Below are 21203 nucleotides of genomic sequence, written 5' to 3' on the forward strand. Positions count from 1 at the left end.
TAAATCTTCATTTCCTGTCTTCTTTACTGGATAGTTTTGAGCAACAATTGCAGGCAAGGAATGTTGGATCAGACTGGGTTTTCACTCAGCTTTATCCCCATCATTCCTGGTTCCCATTTGTGATTCTCCTGAGGCAGATGCAATATCTTTGTTATGGTAGCTTTTGATGCCAGAAATGAATGACCAGTGAGGGATAGACAAGGCACTCATGCTCCAGTGCCCTCGACTGAAACCTATAATCAGGAGTTCCTCATCATCTCTTACAAAAATGTTTTTGTTAGGGTTTGCATCACTGTGGGAGGACGGTATGAACTTTGCATGCAGTAATACACTCCTAAATCCTCTGGCTCCACTCTGATGATCTTGAGTGTGAAATCTGTGCCTGACCCACTGCCACTGAACCTGTCTGGGACCCCAGAAAATCGGGTGGAGACCTGATAGATAAGGAGCTGTGGAGACTGGCCTGGTTTCTGCAGGAGCCAATACATACAGGTGTTTCCATTACCATGTACAAGGCTCTGACTAGATCTACAAGAGATAGAGGCTTGATCTCCAAGACTGACAGGCAGGGCCAGTGGAGTTTGGGTCATCACAACATCACCTCTGGAAGCTGAAATAATGAGAGAGAAATACAACGTTATCAAAAAAACTTCAAGAACAATGTCTGTGGTTTCTTTTTTGATATTTATTTCAGCTCTGAAATTTCTTTTTACATACAATTCTTTATACACTAAAATTCCCTTTCTAACAAAACAAGTGAACTGAAACCTTAACAGTTTTCTAGGAAAAAAAATTTACTATCCCATACCATTTATGTCATAATAGTCACCATAGCACAGGTTCTACCCAATCAGTGTGTCACAGATGTAACCTCAAAAGCCCAATCCTGGAAGATAAGACCTGTCTTTTCATACATGGGCAGAAAACATATGATGAGCAGTGGAACCAAAGGATCATCCTCTCTTCCCATCTTCCTTACTCACTTCCCCCTGTCCTCACCAGGAATAAAGAACAACAGCAGAATTGTTAGATTCATTTTGAAAGGAAATCTAGGAGACTGATTAGTCACTGCAATGTGACAGCTCAGCTTTTATCTCAGTCTAGCAAGAGTGTGTCCTCTCTAGGGAGCAATATGCAAAGGCCAGGGTTAGTGATCTAATATAGATAGAGGGAAGAGTCATGTAGGCTTCTAGTGACTGCAAAATTCACATAAAATATCTTCCATGTCAAGATATTTTAACAAAATATGATGGTTGATGGGAAAAGAGCGTGCTAAAAACTATCAATCTGGGCAGCATCAGAACTCATTAAAGAAACACTGGAAGGAGTGAAGATAAAGACATATGTATTCAATCATTCCCTATGAGTTGAATAACTATGCTTTTGCTCCTCTTTCATCAATTTTACAGGAAAAACACTGTTATTTAAGAATAATTAATCTAGAAGTTAGGAGATTTCTTTCCTGTGGTCCATTGAATTTGTCTCCACAGAAACACAAAAATAAAAAAAAAAATACTAGGAAGCTATACCTTAAGTTTTTATCATGAAATTGTAACAGTGATAGGTATTAAAAGTAATCATCATAGGAAATATGTTTTGGGTAAACTATGAAGTGAGGAATGGGTCTCTGGTGTTTGTGGGTAATGGTATTTCACAGGTAAATTTTGACTCATTTGTTTTGTATGCATTGAATATATACATAATTTTATGCAGCAATTATACTTCAGTGAAGTGATATTTTCACATTCATTTATTTATCATATGTTTGTGTGTATGTGCAGGCATGTGTATTGGATAGCACACACATGAAGGGCAGAGGATAGCTCATGAGTGTGGTGATATATTGTGCCCCCCAATATATTGTGCACCATAATAAAGCTTATCTGAGGAGCAGAGGAAAAAGCCAGCCTCTCTATTAAATATAGAAGTCAGACGATGGTATCACATGCCTTTAATCCTAGCATTTGGGAGGCAGAGATCTAACCAGATTTCTGTGAGTTCAAGGCCACATGGGGAACATGCATGGTGACATTCACCTTTAATCCCAGCACTAACCATAGAGGTCTGCAGGTCTGTACAGACAGGAAGTGATATAGCTGGGCAGAGAAAGGAAGTGAGATGCAGAACAGACAGGCATATAGATGTGGGTATACAGGAAGTAGGTCTCTTTGAGGATTTCCAAGTGGTAACATGGCTGGCTTCTTTCTGATTTTCTGACCTCTCTCTCAGTTTTTACCCCAGTGTCTGGCTCCAGGTTTTTATTAATAAGACTGTTTAGCAATTTGTCTTACATTGCCCCACATTTTTATGTACCACATATAATGAATATACATGGTGAAATTTCAAACATTAATGGAATTAATAAAAATCTCTTAGACTAGAATGGAAAGAATTTATGTTGTTATCTACTGCTTTTATAAAGATCTGCAATACAATACCTTTTTAACTTTGAAAAGTTCCTTCTGCTTGTAACTGAATCTCTGTGCCCTTTGATACAGGCCATTGCGGGGTTGTCTTTGAGAGCAAAGGAGCCTTTCTCAGTTCTTTGCGAGCTCAGATAGGACAAGATTGGGGTACAGGAGAACCTGATGGTCACCCAAGTTGTCTGATCTAAAAGCGTTCAAATTCTTGTCTCATAGATTCAAAGAATTAAATTCATGGGCCACAGTAAGAATTTTAGTTGAATACCCAGACACTGCCATCATTTAGAAATGTATCCATTTTCTCCTTGTCATATTTGTTCTCACTAAGGTAAGGGTTTGTGGTTTTGGTTTTCTTTCTCTCTCATTATTAGTACTTTTTTAAATCATGTTTTCCTATAGCTATTGGCCATTTGTAAAAAAAAAAAAAAAAAAGAAAGAAAAAGAAAAAGAAAAATGAAGTACTCTCAACAAATCTCACACCAAATAATGAGACTGAAAACTTTTTCATTTGAATTTTTATGTTTGATTTTTTTAATAACTAACTTATGCAACCTTTGGAAATTATAAAGTAGGAAAAAATGAGGTTACAGACTTTCCAGTGTTCTTGTCTAATACAGAGCATGATTAATTCTGTTAAAGGCCCGAGGACATTCTTGTGAACAGTGTTCTCAGCTTGTCTGAGATATAGCAATGACTTTCTCAGTGAAACAGTTTGGACATAGCAATCCAGTATATAATGATAAAGACAGAATTCTTTGGCTGATAAAAAAACTGAGATCAATAATATAATGTAAAGACAACCTAGAAATGGAATAACGCAAATATGGCTGACTGGCCTTGGACAAAAGAGAAAAATTCAAAGGAAGAAATAAATTACTGAACAAATGAACTTCACATGTTGAAGTACTGAAAAGACTCTAAATATAAGTCCTAGCAAAATTTACCTCTTATTGATCAATAAACTTATAAAACTGCTAGAATAAAAGAGAAGATGGTAGTTTTAGGGATTACAGAAAAAGTATGACTTGTGAAAAAGAAGAAAAGTTAGAATGTACTAGAAGTTTTAAAATGCACTCTTTAAAAGACAAAAAAATAAAGAAAATTTCTTCTGATTGTTTTTTTTTAATTGATGAATCCTGAACAGCTTGTTTCCATTTCCACAGATTCAGTTATTTTTTTTATTCCTATAATCTCATATCATATGAATTCTTTTGTGGTTAGCTATATTTTGGAGTACTTTTGAGGGAAAATATGAAAAAAGTCATCATGTGTGATGACAGGATAGCAACAAAAATCTGTAACTCCAAACCTAGACTGTGGACCATGAAATGATGAGTAAATGAGTCGATAAATATAAACAAATTGTGCTATTCCTGGTACGGAACAAATATCAATCAAGAGAGAGTCACCATGAGTGTGAATAATATTCTATGAAACTACTTTCCATTGATTAAGGTACAAAGAAGATATTCATCTGTTCTTTCAATTCTTGACAATGTTATAGTGTTAGTTTTTCTAATCAATAAACGTCCTTGCTTCACATATTCTCTGGTGAAGGGACTCTTACTAAGGAGACAAGAGTTCATTTTTGTATTCATTCATTTATTTATTTGTTTGTCTGTTTATTTGATAATTTGTTTATTTGCTTGTATTTACTTCCCAAATGCAGTTTCCCTTCCCCTCCCACCTTCCCTCCTTCCCGCTGGCATTAATCCTCCTCAGTTTCTCTTCCAGAAAAAGGCAGGCCTCCTATAAATATAAACTGCCCATGGTATACTAAGTTACAATGAGACCAGTCATCTCCTCTCTCATTAAGGATGGAAGAGGCAACCTTGTAGGAGGAAAGGGTCTAAAAACCAGGCAATAGAGTCAGAGACAGCACCCACTGTTAGGAGTACCATAAAAAGACTAAGCTACACAACTGTAACATACATGTAGAAGGCCTTGATCAGTCCTACATAGGCTCCTGGGTTGTCAATTCGGGCTCTATGAGGTCCTATGAGCCCAGGTTAGTTGATTCTGTGAGTTTTCATGTGCTAACATTGACCCTCTGGCTCTGACTGTCCTTCCTTCCTGTCTTCTGCAGGATTCCCTGAGCTCCATGTAAGGTTTGGCTGTGAGTCTCTGTATCTGTTTCCATCAGTTGCTGGGTGAAGCATGTCTGATGACAGTTAGGCTAGGTATCAGTCTATGAGCATAGTAGAGTATCATTAGGAATCACTTCATTGTCTTTTTATTTTTTCCAATTGTGTTTGAGTCTATCCTAAGTCTCTGAGTTATCTACCCTCTGGGTCCTGGCCTTCCAGGCAGTGCCAGGGGTAGGCCCACTCTCATTGTATGGTTCTCGAGATAAAACAGTCATTGGTTGGCCACTCCCACAATTTTTATGTCACCTTTCTCTAGATTATCTTGTAGGCAGAAATAATTATAGGCTCAAGGTGTGTCTGAGTTGGTGTCCCAATCCACTGGAAATCTTCTTTGATTACTGGAGATTGATGGTTCAGATTATGTATTCCTCATTGCTAGGAGTCTTGGCTAAGATCATCCCCACAGTTCTTGAGAGTTTCCATTGATGTAGGTTTCTAGTTCATCCCAGAGATGGCCCCAGATTCCAATTGTTTCTCCTAGTATTCTCTCCCTCCATCCTCCCCTGACCTGATCCATCCTGTTTCTGTCCCCATTCCCCCATCCATACCCCTCCTCCCATCCACAGGTTATGTCTATTCTATTTCCCCTTTACAGTGAGATTCATGCATCTCCCCCTCCCTGATCCCTCCTTGTTACTTAGCTTCTCCAGGTCTATGGATTGTACCATGATTATTCTTTATGTTACAGCTAATACCCAGTTATAAAGGACTACATATCATCTTTGTCTTTTGGGGCCTAGGTTACCTCAGTCAGGATGACCTTCTAGATCTATGCATTTGTCAGAAACTTTAATGATGTCATAGTTTCAAACAGATGAGTAATACTTCATTTTGTAAAAGCACCATATGTCTTTATCTATTTTACAGTTGAGGGACATCTTGCTGTTTTCAGTTTCCAGCTATTATGCATAAAGCTGTTCTGAACATAGTTGAGCAATTGTCTTTGTGATATGATAGAGGGTCCTTTGAGTATAAGCCTAGGAGTGGTATAGTGGGATCTTGAGGTAGATTGATTCCCAATTTTCTAATAAACCAATATATTGACTTTCAAAGTGGCTGTATAAGTATACACTCCCATCAGCAATGGAGGAGTGTTCCCCTTGCTCCTTATTCTCTCCAGCATCAGGTGTCAGGTGTGTGTGTGTGTGTGTGTGTGTGTGTGTGTGTGTGTGTGTGTGTTTAGATGGGATTTTTTAGGAAATTTTTATTCATTTTACATACCAATCACTAATCTCCCTCTCATTCCTCCACCAGCTCCACCCCAACCCACACCCCATTCCCTCTGCCAACAAGGCAAAGCCCTCCATTGCTGTGGGATGTTCTGTATGTCAAATATGTTGCTCTGATTGGTTAAAATAAATAAAGTGTTGATTGGCAAGTAGCCAGGCAAGAAGAATAAGGTAGGCGGGACAAGGAAGAGGAGAAGGCTGGAAACAGGAAGGCTAAAAAGATATACTGCCAGCTGCTGCCATGAGAAACAACATGTAAAGACACTGGTAAGCCACAAGCCATGTGACAAAATATAGGCTAACAAAAATGGGTTAATTTTAGATAGAAAAAGTAGATAACAAGAAGCCTGCCATGGCCATACAGTTTCTAAACAATGTAAGTTTCTGTATGTTTACTTGGTTGGTTCTGAGTGTCTATGGGCTTGGCGAGTGAGAGGGATTTGTCCTAACTGAGGGCCAGACAGGAAAACTCTAACTACAATGGGATGTTCTGTATGTCAAATATGTTGCTCTGATTGGTTAAAATAAATAAAGTGCTGATTGGCCAGTAGCCAGGCAAGAAGGATAAGGTAGGCAGGACAAGGAAGAGGAGAAGGCTGGGAACAGAAAGGCTGAGGGGAGATACTGCCAGCTGCGGCCATAACAAGATGTAAGGTACTGGTAAGCCACAAGCCACGTGGCAAAATATAGATTAATAGAAATGGGCTAAATATAAGAGTAAGAGCTAGACAATGATAGGCCTGAGCTAATGGCCAAGCAGTTTAAATAATATAAATGTCCGTATGATTATTTTATACATGGGTTGTGGGACCGCGGGTGCTTGGTGGCACCTGGAGAGAAGCTCTCCAACTACACTCCATGGAGAATCAGCAGAGCCTGGTACACTCAGTAGAGGCATGTGCAAGTCCCTCCCTCTGCATCAAGGCTGCTGCACAAAGTATTCCACCACAGGTAGTGGGCTCCAAATGCCAGCTCATGTGGTGATATTTTATTTGTGCTCTAACAAATAAAGCTTACCTGGAGATCAAAGAAAAAAGCCAAATACCATATTAAAAATAGTGGTCAGGCAGTGGTAGCATAAGCCTTTAATCTTAGCATTCAGGAGGCAGAGATTCAGCCAGATGTCTATGAGTTCAAGGCCACACTGATAACAGAGCCAGGTGTAGTGGCACATGCCTTTAATTCCAGTACTAGTTAAACATAGAGGTCTGGAGGTTTGTACAGACAGACAAGAAGTGATAGATCTGGACAGAAAAGAGGAAGTGATGTAGCTGGGCAGAGAAAGGAAGTAAGACGGCAGGATACAGAAAAACATATAGGCATGCATATATAGGAAGTAGCTCTCTTGGGCTAAGGATTTCCTAGCAGTAAGAACTTGTGTCTGCCTTGTTCTATTCCTCTGATCTTTCAGCTTTCACCCCAATATCTGGCTCCCAGTTTTTTTATTAATAAGACCATTTAGCAATTTGTGTTACAAGCTCATGCACCAGGAACAGATCTTGATTATACTGCCAGAGGGCCCTTTAAGCAGATCAAGCTACACAACTGTCTAGATTTTTCAGAGTGCCTACTTCAGTCTCATGGAGGTGCTACAGCTGTTGGACTAAAGCTCATGAGTTCCCACTAGTATCATTTGATTGTCTCTGTAGGTTTCCCATCATGATCTTGATATCCTTTGCTCAAGGAATCCCTCTTCTCTCTCTTTGACTGGACTCCTGGATCTCAGCCTGGTGCTTGGCTGTGGATCTTTGCATGTGCTTCCATTAGTTACTGGATACAGGCTCTATGATGACAGGGTATTCACCATTCTGACTACCAGGGTAAGCCAGTTCAGGGACCCTCTCCATTATTGCTAGTAGTCTAACCTGGGGTCATATTTGTGGATTCCTAGGAACTTCCCTAGCACTCAGTTCTCCCTATCCCAATGATGTCTCCCCCTATCTTGTTATCTCTTCCATTGATCTCCCATTGTGTCTCTATTCCAGCTTGACCATCCATTACCTTTTGTTCTCATCCCCCATCCCCTACCCTCCATTGCTGCTTCACCCCCAGTTTGCTCATGGAGATCTCATCTATTTCACCTTCCCAGGGTGATCCATGCATTCCCCTTAGGGCCCTCCTTTTAGTTAGCTTCCCAGGAGCTGTTTGTTCTAGTCTGGTTTCCTTTGCTTTACATCTAGTATTCACTTATAACTTAGTACATACCATGTTTGTCTTTCTGAGTCTGGGTTATCTCACTCAGGATGATATTTTCTAGTTCCATCCATTTGCCTGCTAATTTTATGAGGTCGTCATTTTTTACTGCTAAGTAGTACTCCATTGTGTGTATGTACCACATTTTGTTTATCCACTCTTTGGTTGAGGGGCATCTAGGTTTCCAGGTTCTGTTACTGTGAATATTGCTGATATGAATATAGTTGAGCATGTGTCCTTGTGATATGATTGAGCATTCCTTGGGTGTATGTCCCAAAGTGGTATAGCTGGGTCTTGAGGTAGATTGATTCCCAGTGTTCTGAGAAACCACATACTGATTTCCAAAGTGGCTGTGCAAGTTTGCAGTCCCACCAACAGTGAAATATTGTTCTCCTTGCCCCACATCCTCTCCAACATTAGCTGTCTTTGGTGTTTTTGATCTTAGCCATTCTGGCAGGTGTAAGATGATATTTCAGAGTCACTTTGATTTGCATTTTCATTATGACTAAGGATGTTGAGAAATTCCTTAAAATTCTTTTGGCCATTTGAGATGTTTCTGTTGAGAATTCTCTGTTTACCTCTATAGCCAAATTTTTAATTGGATTTTTCAGTATTTTGATATCTAGTTTCTTGAATTCTTTACACATTTTTGGAGTTTAGCCCTCTGTCAGATGAGGGGTTGGTGAAGATCTTTTCCCATTCTGGAGGCTGTCATTTTGTCTTATTGACAGTGTCCTTTGACTAACAGAAGCTTCTTAGTTTCAGGAGGTCCCATTTATTAATTGTTGCACTCAGTGTCTGTGCTACTGGTGTTGTATTTAAGAAGTGGTCTCCTGTGCCAGTGCATTCAAGACTACTTCCTACTTTCTCTTCTATAAGGTTCAGTGTAATTGGATTTATGTTGAGGTCTTTGATCCACTTGGACTTGAGTTTTGTGCACAATGATAGAGATTTGATATTGATAGAGATCTTTCCATTTTTTGATACCTTCTTCAATTTTTTTCTTCAAGGACTTAAAGTTCTTATCATATAGATATTTCACTTGTTTGGTTAGAGTTACCTCAAGGTATTTTATATTAACTGTAGCTATTATAAAGGGTAATGTTTCTCTGATTTCTTTCTTGGCCCATTTATCAATTGTTTTATCAGTTGTTGGCATTCCCTGGTGGAATTTTTGGGGTAACATATATAGACTGTCATGTCATCTGCATGTAGCAAAAGACTGACTTCTTCCTCTCTAATTTGTAATCCCCCTTGATCTCTGCTTGTTGTCTTATCACTTTAGCTAGAACTTCCAGTACTATATTGAATAGATATGGGGATCATGGGAGAGCCTGCCTTCAGGAGTTTTCTCTGCTGGTTGGTAACTGGGGCAGCAATGGGTGAGGGTTCCTGGGCATGGAATGTGCCCCATGGCCTAAATCCCAGAGGTAGGACTCTTTGGGTGGGAGTAGAGTCACTCTCCTCTTGGATTCTGTGTCTCAGGAAGCTGCTGGAGTTGCAAGGGGATGTGAGGATTTGGGGTGGGGCCCTGGTCTTGTAGACACTGTTTTTTTTTTGTTGTTGTTGTTTTTTTTTTTGGTATCTTTGCAATGTGAGACCACCTATAGCTAATGAGTAAGACAAACAAGAAAAGGTGATATTAAAACCCCACTAGAGAGAAGGGCAGCAATATCTTGTGTAGCTTGGCACTTTGGTGGTCAGTGATGCATGCTTTGCAGATGCATGACCCTGGACAGGCAGGCATATATTCATCAGCAAAAGTGAGTGAGACAGTGCTCTGGATCTGTAAGCCTGGCTTTTACTCATGCAAGAATGGGGCAATGTTAATATTCTTGCTGGCCCTACAAAGAACAACAACTCTGTGTTCTGGGGAATAAAGAAAGCCTTTGGAGAAGGAGTACACACCACATCCCCAACTGCAGTCTAGGTGATGATTCCACGAATGTTATAGACAATCAATTGATTCATTCAGTTGATATGATTGTGTTTAGAAAGCTAAACAAGAAAATACCTTCTCCTATTTGAAAACACCAGTTCCTAACATAAATACAGTGAGGATGAGGCCTGCACCACCTTCTTTGTCTGAGTCAGAGAAAAAGTAGCAAAAAGAGCAAAGCTGTTCCTATGTCTAAGAGGGCCTTTCTTGCAATGATATGGCCAGGAGCTGTAAAGATGGTACATTGCTATGTACAGTCCAACATAGGTCCCCAGAGGATTAAATTTAAACAGAAATGCATTATTTTAGTTTTTAGGAGGCTTAAAAGTCTAAAATAAATCACAAGCAGGTGTTCATTATATTATTGTTTCAGACTTCTTAGTTGGACACTTCCGTGTATGGCTTTCATACAACTGTTCCTGATACCTCTGATCAGTGATAGACAGCCCCTTGTTGCCTCTTCTGCTGAGAACACTAATATTATGGGGTTAGTTGTAGCATCCAACATAAACTTTATTTCTTTCTTAAATGAATTTTCCCATTGAAGATTCACTCTATAAAAAAGGAGGCACAAATTAGTCCTCAATATATGTATCTGGGAATCCGTAGAAGCCAGAGAGTTTTAAATTAAGCCAGAGCTTCTATCCTATGCTGCAGTACAAAGCATAAAATGAGTCTTTCTAATAACTGAGATTCCTAAATATCCTTTCAAATGGCTCTGATCAGACTGCAGACCCTGCTCACTCTCACAAGCTTAAGTGGTGACAACTTGACACTGTCACTTCAGTAGCCTAACATGGCTACTCTGCTAATCATGGGGTTTGTCTGCCATCTTCAGGTCTTTCACTGCCATGGCCATGTCATAAAAGAGTTACATTATTCTCCCTTCCCTTTCCTCCCTCCAAACCCTCCCATGTAACTCCTTATTCATTTTCAAATCCATGGCCTCTTTTTCATTAATTGTTGTTACATACACAAATGTGTGTATGTGAATATATAAATACAGTCTGCACAGTCTGTATAATGTTGCTTGTATAAATGATTTTAGACATAACAATTAGTTGTTAGATATCAATTGGTGTGTTCTTCCCTGGGGAAGAATATTTCTCCTACAGTGAACATTCCTTAGTTGCCTGTAATTCTCACCCCACATCATGCAAATTTCACTATGTGACAGAGAAAGACTATAAGAGAAAACCACAACCAATCAAAATGCAGAGTAGTGAAGAAATACATCTACAGTACAACCCCCACATTCAAGGCTCTGAGGTCATTGCATAGGAATGAGTGGAAAGATTATAAAAGCCAGAGGATTATGGAGTTTAATGGCAGATGGTGCCTCCTAATAATGTAAGAAGCCACACACATAAAGTCTAACCAAAATGATTTTTCCTAATCATTGGCCAAAAATGGTCAACAACAATAGACATGCTAATCTGAATGGGAGAAATCCCAGGATGCCTCAAACATACACTGCTATATATTTTAGAGCACTCCTTATAAAGTGGAGGGTAAATTTTCAGGGATGGGGGTCATGGAAGTTATCAATGCTTCTTGTGTTATATCTGCCAATGAAGCCCCATCTGTTTCACCCAGACAACTTTGCAGCAGCCAACTCTGAGGACCGCAGTAGCTAAACCAGTTGGGAGATCATTTGAAGTCCCCTAGGTTGTAGAAAACACTTGGTGGGTTTGTTCTCTGAACTGAGAATAATCAAAATAAGCTTTTAAACTATCACTGCTGCATAGACTCTCCCTCAGTGAAGGTGTTTCTATGTAAGCTCTGCAATACAACAGCCATTAATCACAAGTTGCACATGGTCACTGAGTTCTTGAAGTATAGCAAGTGAAACTGCAGTATAATCTATAATGTTTATACTTCAATCAAAATTCAAATTCACATTGTCTTGTGTGGCTAGTGTTAACTCCATGGAAGAACATTGTTTTAACATAAGTTGTTAACATCTCATCAAGGCAGCCAGGCTGCTAAATATTGCATAGGGTTTACCTCATAATTACTGCTATAGGAATCAGCAGAGGTAGCTTCAGGCTCCATCACATACAGACCAATGGTCATTGAGCAGTGAAGGATGCTGCTCCATCTTGTGGACACTTGATAAACTTTTAGGACAGCTTATCTTTTTCTCTGAGTGAACCACTGTACGTGGGCTTTTCTGTCACTGAACTTTATTCCCTTACATTGGCCTTTCAAGTGAAGGGGATTCTTACAACAAGGATATCTCAAATAAAACAAGGATCTTTTCTTCTAGAAGGAGGGTCTCCACATCAGAATCTCAGGTAAGAAATTTACGCCGTCTTAATATAAGTTGTATAGCTACCCTTGCTTTAGTCACATCCCCCAAATTTTAATATTTTTTAAAAAAATTTTCGTGTGTTATGATATTTTATAGCTTCCCTTCTGATTTCATCTTCAGCACCATTTTATAATAAATGTGTTCAATTTTTTCTGTTATATTTATTGGTTTTGCAGGTATCCTGTTTTGATTTATAATTACATACCATTCTTCCATAGAAGAAATTTGAGTAGGTCATGTCCTAAATTACATGCTGTGCAACATGAAGACATGAGTTTGATCCCAAGAACATTAACACATGTAAAAAATATAGCAAGCAGAGAGGAAAGTGATTGTAATCCCAGCCCTTGAGAGGCAGAGAAAGGCATATTAGGAGCCTCATTGGCCAGCCAATCTGGCTTACTCAGAAAGCTCCACACAAAGGGGAGCTTTCTATTTCAAAAATAGAAGACAAAAGAAAAATAAGTAATGTGATTCTGAGAATCAGCTCTCAATATGCACACATATATTCACAAGACCTCTCACAATCACATGCACATGAGTAGAAGACAATTTGAGTGCTGTAAGCCTTTTAAATCGTTTTATTACTCTCTTTTTGTGACTGACACAGATTGTATTTTAGAGTATATCCCATGAGCTCATGAAAAAAAAAAAAAACTGTACTCTTTTCTTGCAGATGTCTTACCATTCAGTGCTTCCTGTCCTTTCTATTTTGAAAGGACTCTCTTCCTTCTCCTGTTACTTATATTATAGCAAAAATGTCAAAGCAAACAGGTGGTACATGAGATGAAGAATAGCACACCTACCCACCCATTCTAAATAATCATCTATAAATTATTCTGAGCTATTCAGTTGGTTTGTGTTTGAAGGTTTTGTTTTTGTTTTATTTTGTTTTTTAATACAAATTTAGAGAATTTGCTATGATGTTCTCCAGAGAAAGAACATATGTAGCAGCTTTTTCACCCCAAGCAGAGAGGTTTTTATTAGGGCTATATCACTGTGGGAGGAAGCTCTACACTTTGTAGACTGGAACCAACATCCACATCCTCAGCCACTACTCTACTGATTTTCAGTGTTAAATCTATTCCTGACCCACTGCAACTGAACTTGTCTGGGACTCCAGAAAAACAATTTGAAATCTTAGAAATCAGGAGCTGAGGAGACTTCCCTGGCCTCTGCACACACCAAGTCAAGTAACTGTTGCTGTTACTATGTAGCAGATTCTTACTAAACCTTCAGGAGTTGGAAGATGACTCTCCAGGAGTGACAGGTATGGAGTTTGTAGCCTGGGTCATCACAGTATGCCCACTGCCTCCTGAAATGAAAAGTTATGAACAATTTAATCATACTTTTAAATGAATGTCCCTTCACTCATTTCATTCTCATCACATTTGTGATTTTAATTCATAATCTAAAAATGTTCAATATTAAATACCTATGTAGACTGAGCATGGCGGCTTCTTAGAAATCACCTGGACTGTCTGTTTTGGTACTTGTCTAAGTTGTCACAAGAGCACTGGTTATCCTCCCTTCACCCTCTAAAACTCATATGCCCATTCCTGGAGAACATGACTAGCAATCTCATACAAGGACAGAACATGCATCCACATCAGTGGAGGACCCCAGAAATCCCCATTCCTTCACATTTCTTCTTCATCTTTGTTTCTCTCCTTACCAGATAATTAGAGCACAAGCAGCCCCATTACCTGAGTAGGGCACCTCATTTTGAGAACTTGAGATGACAAACCTTGAGTAGTCAATGCAGAAAGAGGGACTAACTTTTGTCTTGGACTTGCAAGGATGTCCTGCCTAAAGAGCAATATGCAAATGCTGTCATTGGTACTGCTGTGTGAAAAGTAACAAGAGCAGGGAAAATCCCACTCTTTTTTTAATTAAGAAAACTTTTTGTTCATTTTACATACCAATCAAAGGTCCTCCTCTTCCCTCCTCCTGCCCCTCCAGACTACCCCTTCCAACCCACCCTCATTTCCCCCTACAAGATGGTAAGACTTCCCATGGGGAAGTACATTTAGTAGAGGCACATGCAAGCCCCTCCCCCTGCCTCAAGGCTGTGGTAGGTGTTCCATCTTAGGTAATGGGCTCCAAAAAGCCTGCTCATGCACCGGGTTTAGATTGTGATCCTACCACCAGGCCCCTCCCCCCCCAAAAAAAAAACTGTTTAAGCTACACAACTGTCTCACTTACACAGAGGGCCTAGTCCAGTCCCTCACAGGCTCCACAGGGGTTGATCTAACATTCATGACTTCCCACTAGTTTGGTTTCATTGTCTGTAGGTTTCTCTATCATGATCTTGATGCCCTTGCTCATAGAATCCCTCTTTTTTTTCTCCTACTGGACACCTGGAGCTCTGCCAGGTGTTTGCTTGAGGATCTCTGTATCTGCTTCCATCAGCTACTGGAGAAAGGCTCTATGATGATGGTTAGGGTATTCACTGATCTGATTACTAGGGTAAGCCAGTTCAGGAACCCTCTCCACTATTGCTAGTAGTCTAAGCTGGGCTCATCTTTGGGTATGCCTGGCAACTTACCTAGCACTTGGGTTCTCCCTATCCCCATGATATCTCCTTCTATCATGGTATCTCTTTCATTGCTCTCCCACTCCAACCCTGTTCCCTTATGTTCTCATTCCACATCCCCTACCCTCCATTGCCCACCCGTCACCCCCAGTTTACTCATGGAGATCTTATCTATTTCCCCTTCCTAGGACAAGTCATGCATCCCTTTTTGGGTCCTTCTTGTAAGCTAGCTTCTCTGGAGCTGTGAATTGTAGCACAGGAGGCTACTTCCTAAATATAACACCAGTAGCACAGACACTGAGAGCTACAATTAATAAATGGGACCTCCTGAAACAAAGAAGCTCCTATAAGACAAAGGACATAGTAAATAAAACAAAATGACAGCCTACAGAATGGGAAAAGATCTTTACCAACCACACATCTGACAGAGGGCTGTTCTCCAAAATACATAAAGAATTCAAGAAACTAGAAATCAAAATACCAAATAATCCAATTAAAAAAATGGAGCACAGATCTAAACAGAGAATTCTCAACAGAAGAAACTCAAATGGCCAAAATACACCCAAAGAATTGTTCAACATCCTTAACCATCAGGGAAATACAAATCAAAATGACTCTGAGATACAATCTTACACCTGTCAGAATGGCTAAGACCAAAAACACTGATGACAGTTTATGCTGGAGAGGATGTGGAATAAGGGGAATAATCCTCCATTGCTGGTAGGAGTTCAATCTTGTATAGCCACTTTGAAAATCAGTATGGTATTTTCTCAGAAAACTGGAAATCAATGTACCTTCTGATACAGCAATACCACTCTTGGGTAAATACCCAAAGGATGCATAGTCATACAACAAGAACATTTGTTTAACAATGTTCACAGCAGCATTATTCATAATAGCCAGAACCTGGAAACAACCTATATGCCCCTCAGTGGAAGAATGGATGAAAAAAATGTGGTACAATTACAGAATGGAGTATTAGTGGTAAAAATCAGTGATATCATGAAATTTGCAGGAAATGGATGAAACTAGAAAAAAAAAATCTTGAGTGAGGTAAACCAGACCCAGAAATGCAAACACAGTCTGTTCTCACTCATAAGTAGATACTAAACGTAAAGCAAAGGATCACAATCCACAACCACAGAGAAGTTAGCTAACAAGGAGGACCATGAGAAAGACATGCATGGATGGGGGAACTGATAATATCTCCTAAGTAAATTGGGAACATGGAGAAAAGGGAGAGTAAAAAAAGGATGAGATGGAAAGAGAAAATGTTTTTCTTTAGAAGAGTTGCCATAGTCATGTATCTTTTCAATAGAAACCATAAGACAGAGCTATTCCTGTCCCTTTTGTTCCAATAAAGACAGCACTATACTTCAGGTACCAGTCGCCCTGCCTCCTCCACGAGAAACCCTCCATCAGGTTGTTAGACATCCTCCAATTTCAGTTTCTCAAGGATGTGTTTCATGGATATGGTGACTTTGAAATAGGTAAACGTAAGGATTAGTTTAACAAATTGGGACTGTACTTTGTTTGGGATGTGTACATACACCTTATGTATTTGGCAGCCAGAAAATCTTTTATTAATGTGCTATGAACAATACAACTAAAAATCCACTAGTGACTAAGCAAATCTTACTGCATACCTCGTTCTAACAGTGGGATGAATTTCTGCTCCCCTTAAAGACCTCCAGATTTGGACAGATTCTGTGCAGTTACTCTTCTTGTGTCAAGGCATGAGATTTGGGCAGCCTGATTTGATTTGGATACGGGAATCTGTGTCATAGAATAAGTGAATCTTTTAATTATTTTTCTTTCTGGTAATTTGGTCAATGATATACATAAACAATTAATACACATGCATTGAGATTCCCTTTATTTATAATCAACAGCATCACAGAATTTGTGTTTATTGAATAAAGGAAGGGACACAGTTACTCTAAAGAATTTAAATAACATTGTCTCATTTCAAATATTATTGTACTTATAAATTTGTGTGAATTGAGGTTAAAGAACTGGAGAAAATCTTTGTCTAGTCAGGTTGAAAAAATAAGATCACAGGGCCAAAAATTGTACTAAAATTTTAATTTCCCAAGTAACACTCTTAGCTTCACTAATTAAAGAAATGTGATCCCTGTATACAGAGACTATAAGGATTTTTCAGCCTTCAGGTTGAGGTTAAAGCCATGCAGCAAATGAAAAAGACACAGTGTGAAATTTAGGGCAAGAAGAATATATTCCGTAAATAGAAAACAAAAGGGAGGTAAATATATGCACTTATATTTGCTAAAATGGAATTTAAAAACTGAAAAAGAGACAAATAAGTCTTGTACATAACAGAAAAGGAGTGAATTTAACTAGAACATATTTTTAAGTTACTTGACTGTGATGCTAAATAACTTTGAGCAAGGGAGACATGTTGGATGAGGATGAACTTTGATTCATCTTCACCTCAGCTGGTCCTTATGGTGATATTTTATTTGTGCTGAAATGTGATTTTATTTGTATGTTAATAAATAAATTTGACTGGAGATCAGAGGGCAAATGAGCCATAAGCAGAGTCAGGCAGTGGTAGCAAATGCCCTTAATCTGATCACAAGGCAGGCAGAGTCTCTGTGTGGTCCAGAACACAGCCAAGCATGGTGACATGAACCTTTAATCCCAATATCAACCATAGAGACCTGGAGGTCTGCATAGACAGGCAGTGACAAGGAAGTCATGTGGTTGGGTTTAAAGCCAATGAGAAGACAGAACAGAAAGGCAATAAAAAATAAAAAAACAAGTCAGACAGGAAGAAGCACTCTCTAGGGAAGCGACAGCAGTGAGGTGCTAAGATGAGGTAGTCATGGCTCTCTGATTTCTTTGGCTATTTCCTCTGTATTTGGCTCTGTGTTTATTATTTACTAAGATTGTTTAGAATTTTATCTACAGGTCCTGTTTGCTGAGAAAACCTCTCATATCATCATGCTGCAGAAGCAATGCCAATGTTGTAGCAATTTACTCGGCTGGAAATGGGTGGCAACTGAAACATTGGTGGGCCAGAGCCCTTAGTTGCAAATGTTTATCCTGAGTTCTCCAGCATTTCACACAGATGCAGAATGTGCTGTGGTCCCAATCCAACAAAGAACACATTTGGCAGCCTGACCATTCCAAGAAAAGAGGTTTATATTAGTGTCTGTGTCAATGTGGAAGGACCACGTGTACCTTAAAAGCATCAATAAACTCCAGTTATACTCAGGCTCAACCTGGTGATTTTCACTGAATCTTATGTGAAATACTGCAGACAGCTGAGAACATCAATACCCACTGCTGCAATACACCGCATAGGATAATGATCAGGCAATCTTCCCTTTCTCTGATACATGTGCTCTAGCTTCTGTGAGAAAACCAGGAATCCTTTCTGCTGTCAATTTCTCTAAGTAATATTTCTCTGCCCTTTAAATACTGGCACTTAGGACTAATTTTCTGTATTTAAAGAATGTGTGCTTGGGATGTCCACAGAAGCTTCCACTGTTTTGATGAGTACCAGATAGGGATACAACTCAGTCTTCTTGCAGGGAATGACAGTGTGCTTTGTTAAGGCAGAAAAGCCGTTGATAAACTGTATTGCTGGAGATGAAGAGAAATAAAGATATGGTACAGGGAGGAGTGTTTAGCTTCTACTACCAAAACAAATGTCTTTCCATGAGTTTTGCTAAAAATCTTGTGACATCTGTGGAACTGTTTCAGTGCATGACTCATGAGGAAGGGCAGCTGGGGCAGCCCAGCCTCTCACTTCTGCTTCCATAGAGGTTTATGTTATGACTTGTATCGCTGTGGGAGGAGTATTATAACCTTGCAGACAGTAATAGGTGGCAATGTCTTCAGACTCCAGGCTGCCGATGGTGAGGGAATAATCTGCCCCAGACCCACTGCCACTGAACCTGGATGGGACTCCATCTGCCAAGCTATTTGTGTTATAGATCAGGAGCTTAGGAGCTTTCCCTGGTTTCTGCTGGTACCAGTGTAAATAATTGCTAATGCCCTGACTGGCCCTGCAAGTGATGGTGACTCTCTCTCCCAGAGAGGCAGACAAGGAGGATGGAGACTGAGTCATCTGGATGTCACATCTGGCACCTAGGAAGGGAGACATAATTAATAGCCACATAGGTAAACATGATAAGAAAAGACTTCACTCAAATTTCAGTAAACAATAATCATCATGTAACAGTGAAATTCCCATTTAGTCCTTTTTTACCTGGTAACCAGAACAGCAGGAGCCCTAGGAGCTGAGCAGGGGCCCTCATGTCCATGCTGAGTCCTAATTGCAATGACAACTGTACAGGCTGTGACTGGTATATGAAGAAGTCCTCAAGGCTGTGCAGTGAGTGCATGCAAATCGCTGGGAACCAGTTAGAATGGGCACAGCTGCAAGACTTACTGATCTGAGTAACTGACCACAAGTCCTGTGTCCCCAGATGCCCAAGGTCAAACCACACATGTGCCTCCAGACACTGCATTTCTTTTTTAAGGTTTTAAAATTAAAGATGACATTTTGGAGATTACTTGAAAATTCTACTATACATAAGCTCAATTTTGAATTATATTTTTCAAAGATATATTGGAGGGATATAAAAGAATTTCCTGCTGTCAGTGAATATACAACGTAGAAAGGACTATTAAATCTTAACTCCAATGAAATAATTCATATTGGTTAAAATAATCTGTATTCTCCTTTTTAAGGGTTTGTGAGTTTAGAGTAGTTGTTTCTTTAAATTAAAAGGATAATTTTTAAATCACAACTATTTTTAATTAATTAAAAAAAGAAAGACTTAACAGTCTTATCTATGCCTACTAAAGTACAAAATGGGGAAATACATAGTAGAAGCACATATAACAAACACCTCAATCCCAACAACATGTGTCATTTGCCACCTGGTGTTCTGACTCCATGCAAAAATGGAGGCATATTGATACCCAGAGACCAAATGAATGCACCTTCTTCTCAGTTTAAGATTCTCCATGTTTGCCCACTTTTCTGCCATTTGATAATATTTCCACAATTCCTCAGCATGAAGGACTGACTAGTGATGACAGACTTGAATAACATATCAGAAAGCACTGTTACTCAATACACAGCTCTGCTGTGTATTAAAAATTATAATTTTACCTTTCACTTTTGAACATTAACAATAGATATCATACTTATTCATGCAGCAGCCTCACTGTCTGCAGTGTGTCTTTGTTTCCAAACTAAGAAGTGTTCATGCATTCTCCTAACACAAATAATTGAATTCCATAAATCTCACACCAATGTCTCTGTCTTGGCCATACAGTCTTATTTATCATCATGGGAAGTATAATCTATTAGGTCTTCAGTACTCTTGTCCTGGAGACAGAGAAACCTGGGGATCTTTAGAAATCCTAACTATGAAAGGGCAGGCAATGTCACAGCCTGAGCCTGCCCCAACTGATTTCCCAGAGTCCTAGACTTGAGTGATGGGTATGAAAAACACCCAGCCATGAACTGGCTTCTTCAAGATACCTGGCATCTTCCCCATCAGGAGAACCACATAGCAGCTTTGGGCTGTATTAATAGTATTACTAGCTTCCCTGCCTCTTCACTTCACTCTTTCTGCTAATATCTACCACCTGCATCTGTGTCTCTCTTTGATCTTTGAGGTTTGGAAAACAGTTCCGCCTCCTCACATGATACCCCAGAATCTGGAGGAAGCCTCATTGAGCACACTTCAGCAGATGATAAGATGAGGATGACAGTTCCTCTCAACCTGAAACAACAAGCAAATCATTATTTTACAGGATATCTGGGATATGAATTTTTACCACTCCTTTAATGGTGCACATATAAAGGGAATTCCAGGAACAATCAACTTTACTAATGGACCTTAGATGGAATTGAATCATTTATGACTCAATGATGATTATTCTAGGTTATATTATTTTAAGAAAGTGTTTGTTGATGGTACAGTAGTGAGCATAGCTGCCATCTAAAACAATTTCAATTACTACTTAGGAAACTAGCACACATAGTATATAAATATCAGTAGACCTTGATGTCTTCTACTCTGTTGCTTAAAAAATAAGCCTTCTGATTTTTCCTACTTCAAAAAGACCAGATTTTAATAAGATAATACTATTGGTTGAGAAATAATTAATCTCACTGAACCTTCCCATAACTATCTAAGTCTAGCCCAGAACTTATTAATTTAAACTTACATGTCAAAAGGACTTGTCAGGTATGGTTGAGTTAGCAATTTTGAGATGGAATGGTTATCCTGAAGAATGTAGGTGAGATCAATATTTAAAACACATGTTATTCATGTAGGGAGAGAGGACATTGAGCTATACATAGTGGTGGTTGCAATGGAAAGTTATTGGAATTGTGGGAGATAGTGACCATCCATTGTTCAGGAAATAATGTA

The 21203-nt window shown here is 39.2% G+C and overlaps 2 gene segments (V, D, J or C); both read right to left on the bottom strand.

The window, feature by feature from the left end:
• Positions 1–260: 260 nt before the first annotated feature.
• LOC118580235 lies at positions 261–1036 on the bottom strand. The segment is given in 2 exon segments: positions 261–610; positions 1000–1036. Coding segments are annotated over 2 exon segments (387 nt in total).
• A 17538-nt stretch (positions 1037–18574) lies between these two features.
• Positions 18575–19073, bottom strand: LOC118580236. The segment is given in 2 exon segments: positions 18575–18897; positions 19019–19073. Coding segments are annotated over 2 exon segments (378 nt in total).
• Between the last annotated feature and the right edge of the window lie 2130 nt (positions 19074–21203).

The sequence above is a fragment of the Onychomys torridus genome, chromosome 3 (genome assembly GCF_903995425.1).
Source record: "Onychomys torridus chromosome 3, mOncTor1.1, whole genome shotgun sequence".
Classification (NCBI taxonomy): Eukaryota; Metazoa; Chordata; class Mammalia; order Rodentia; family Cricetidae; genus Onychomys; species Onychomys torridus.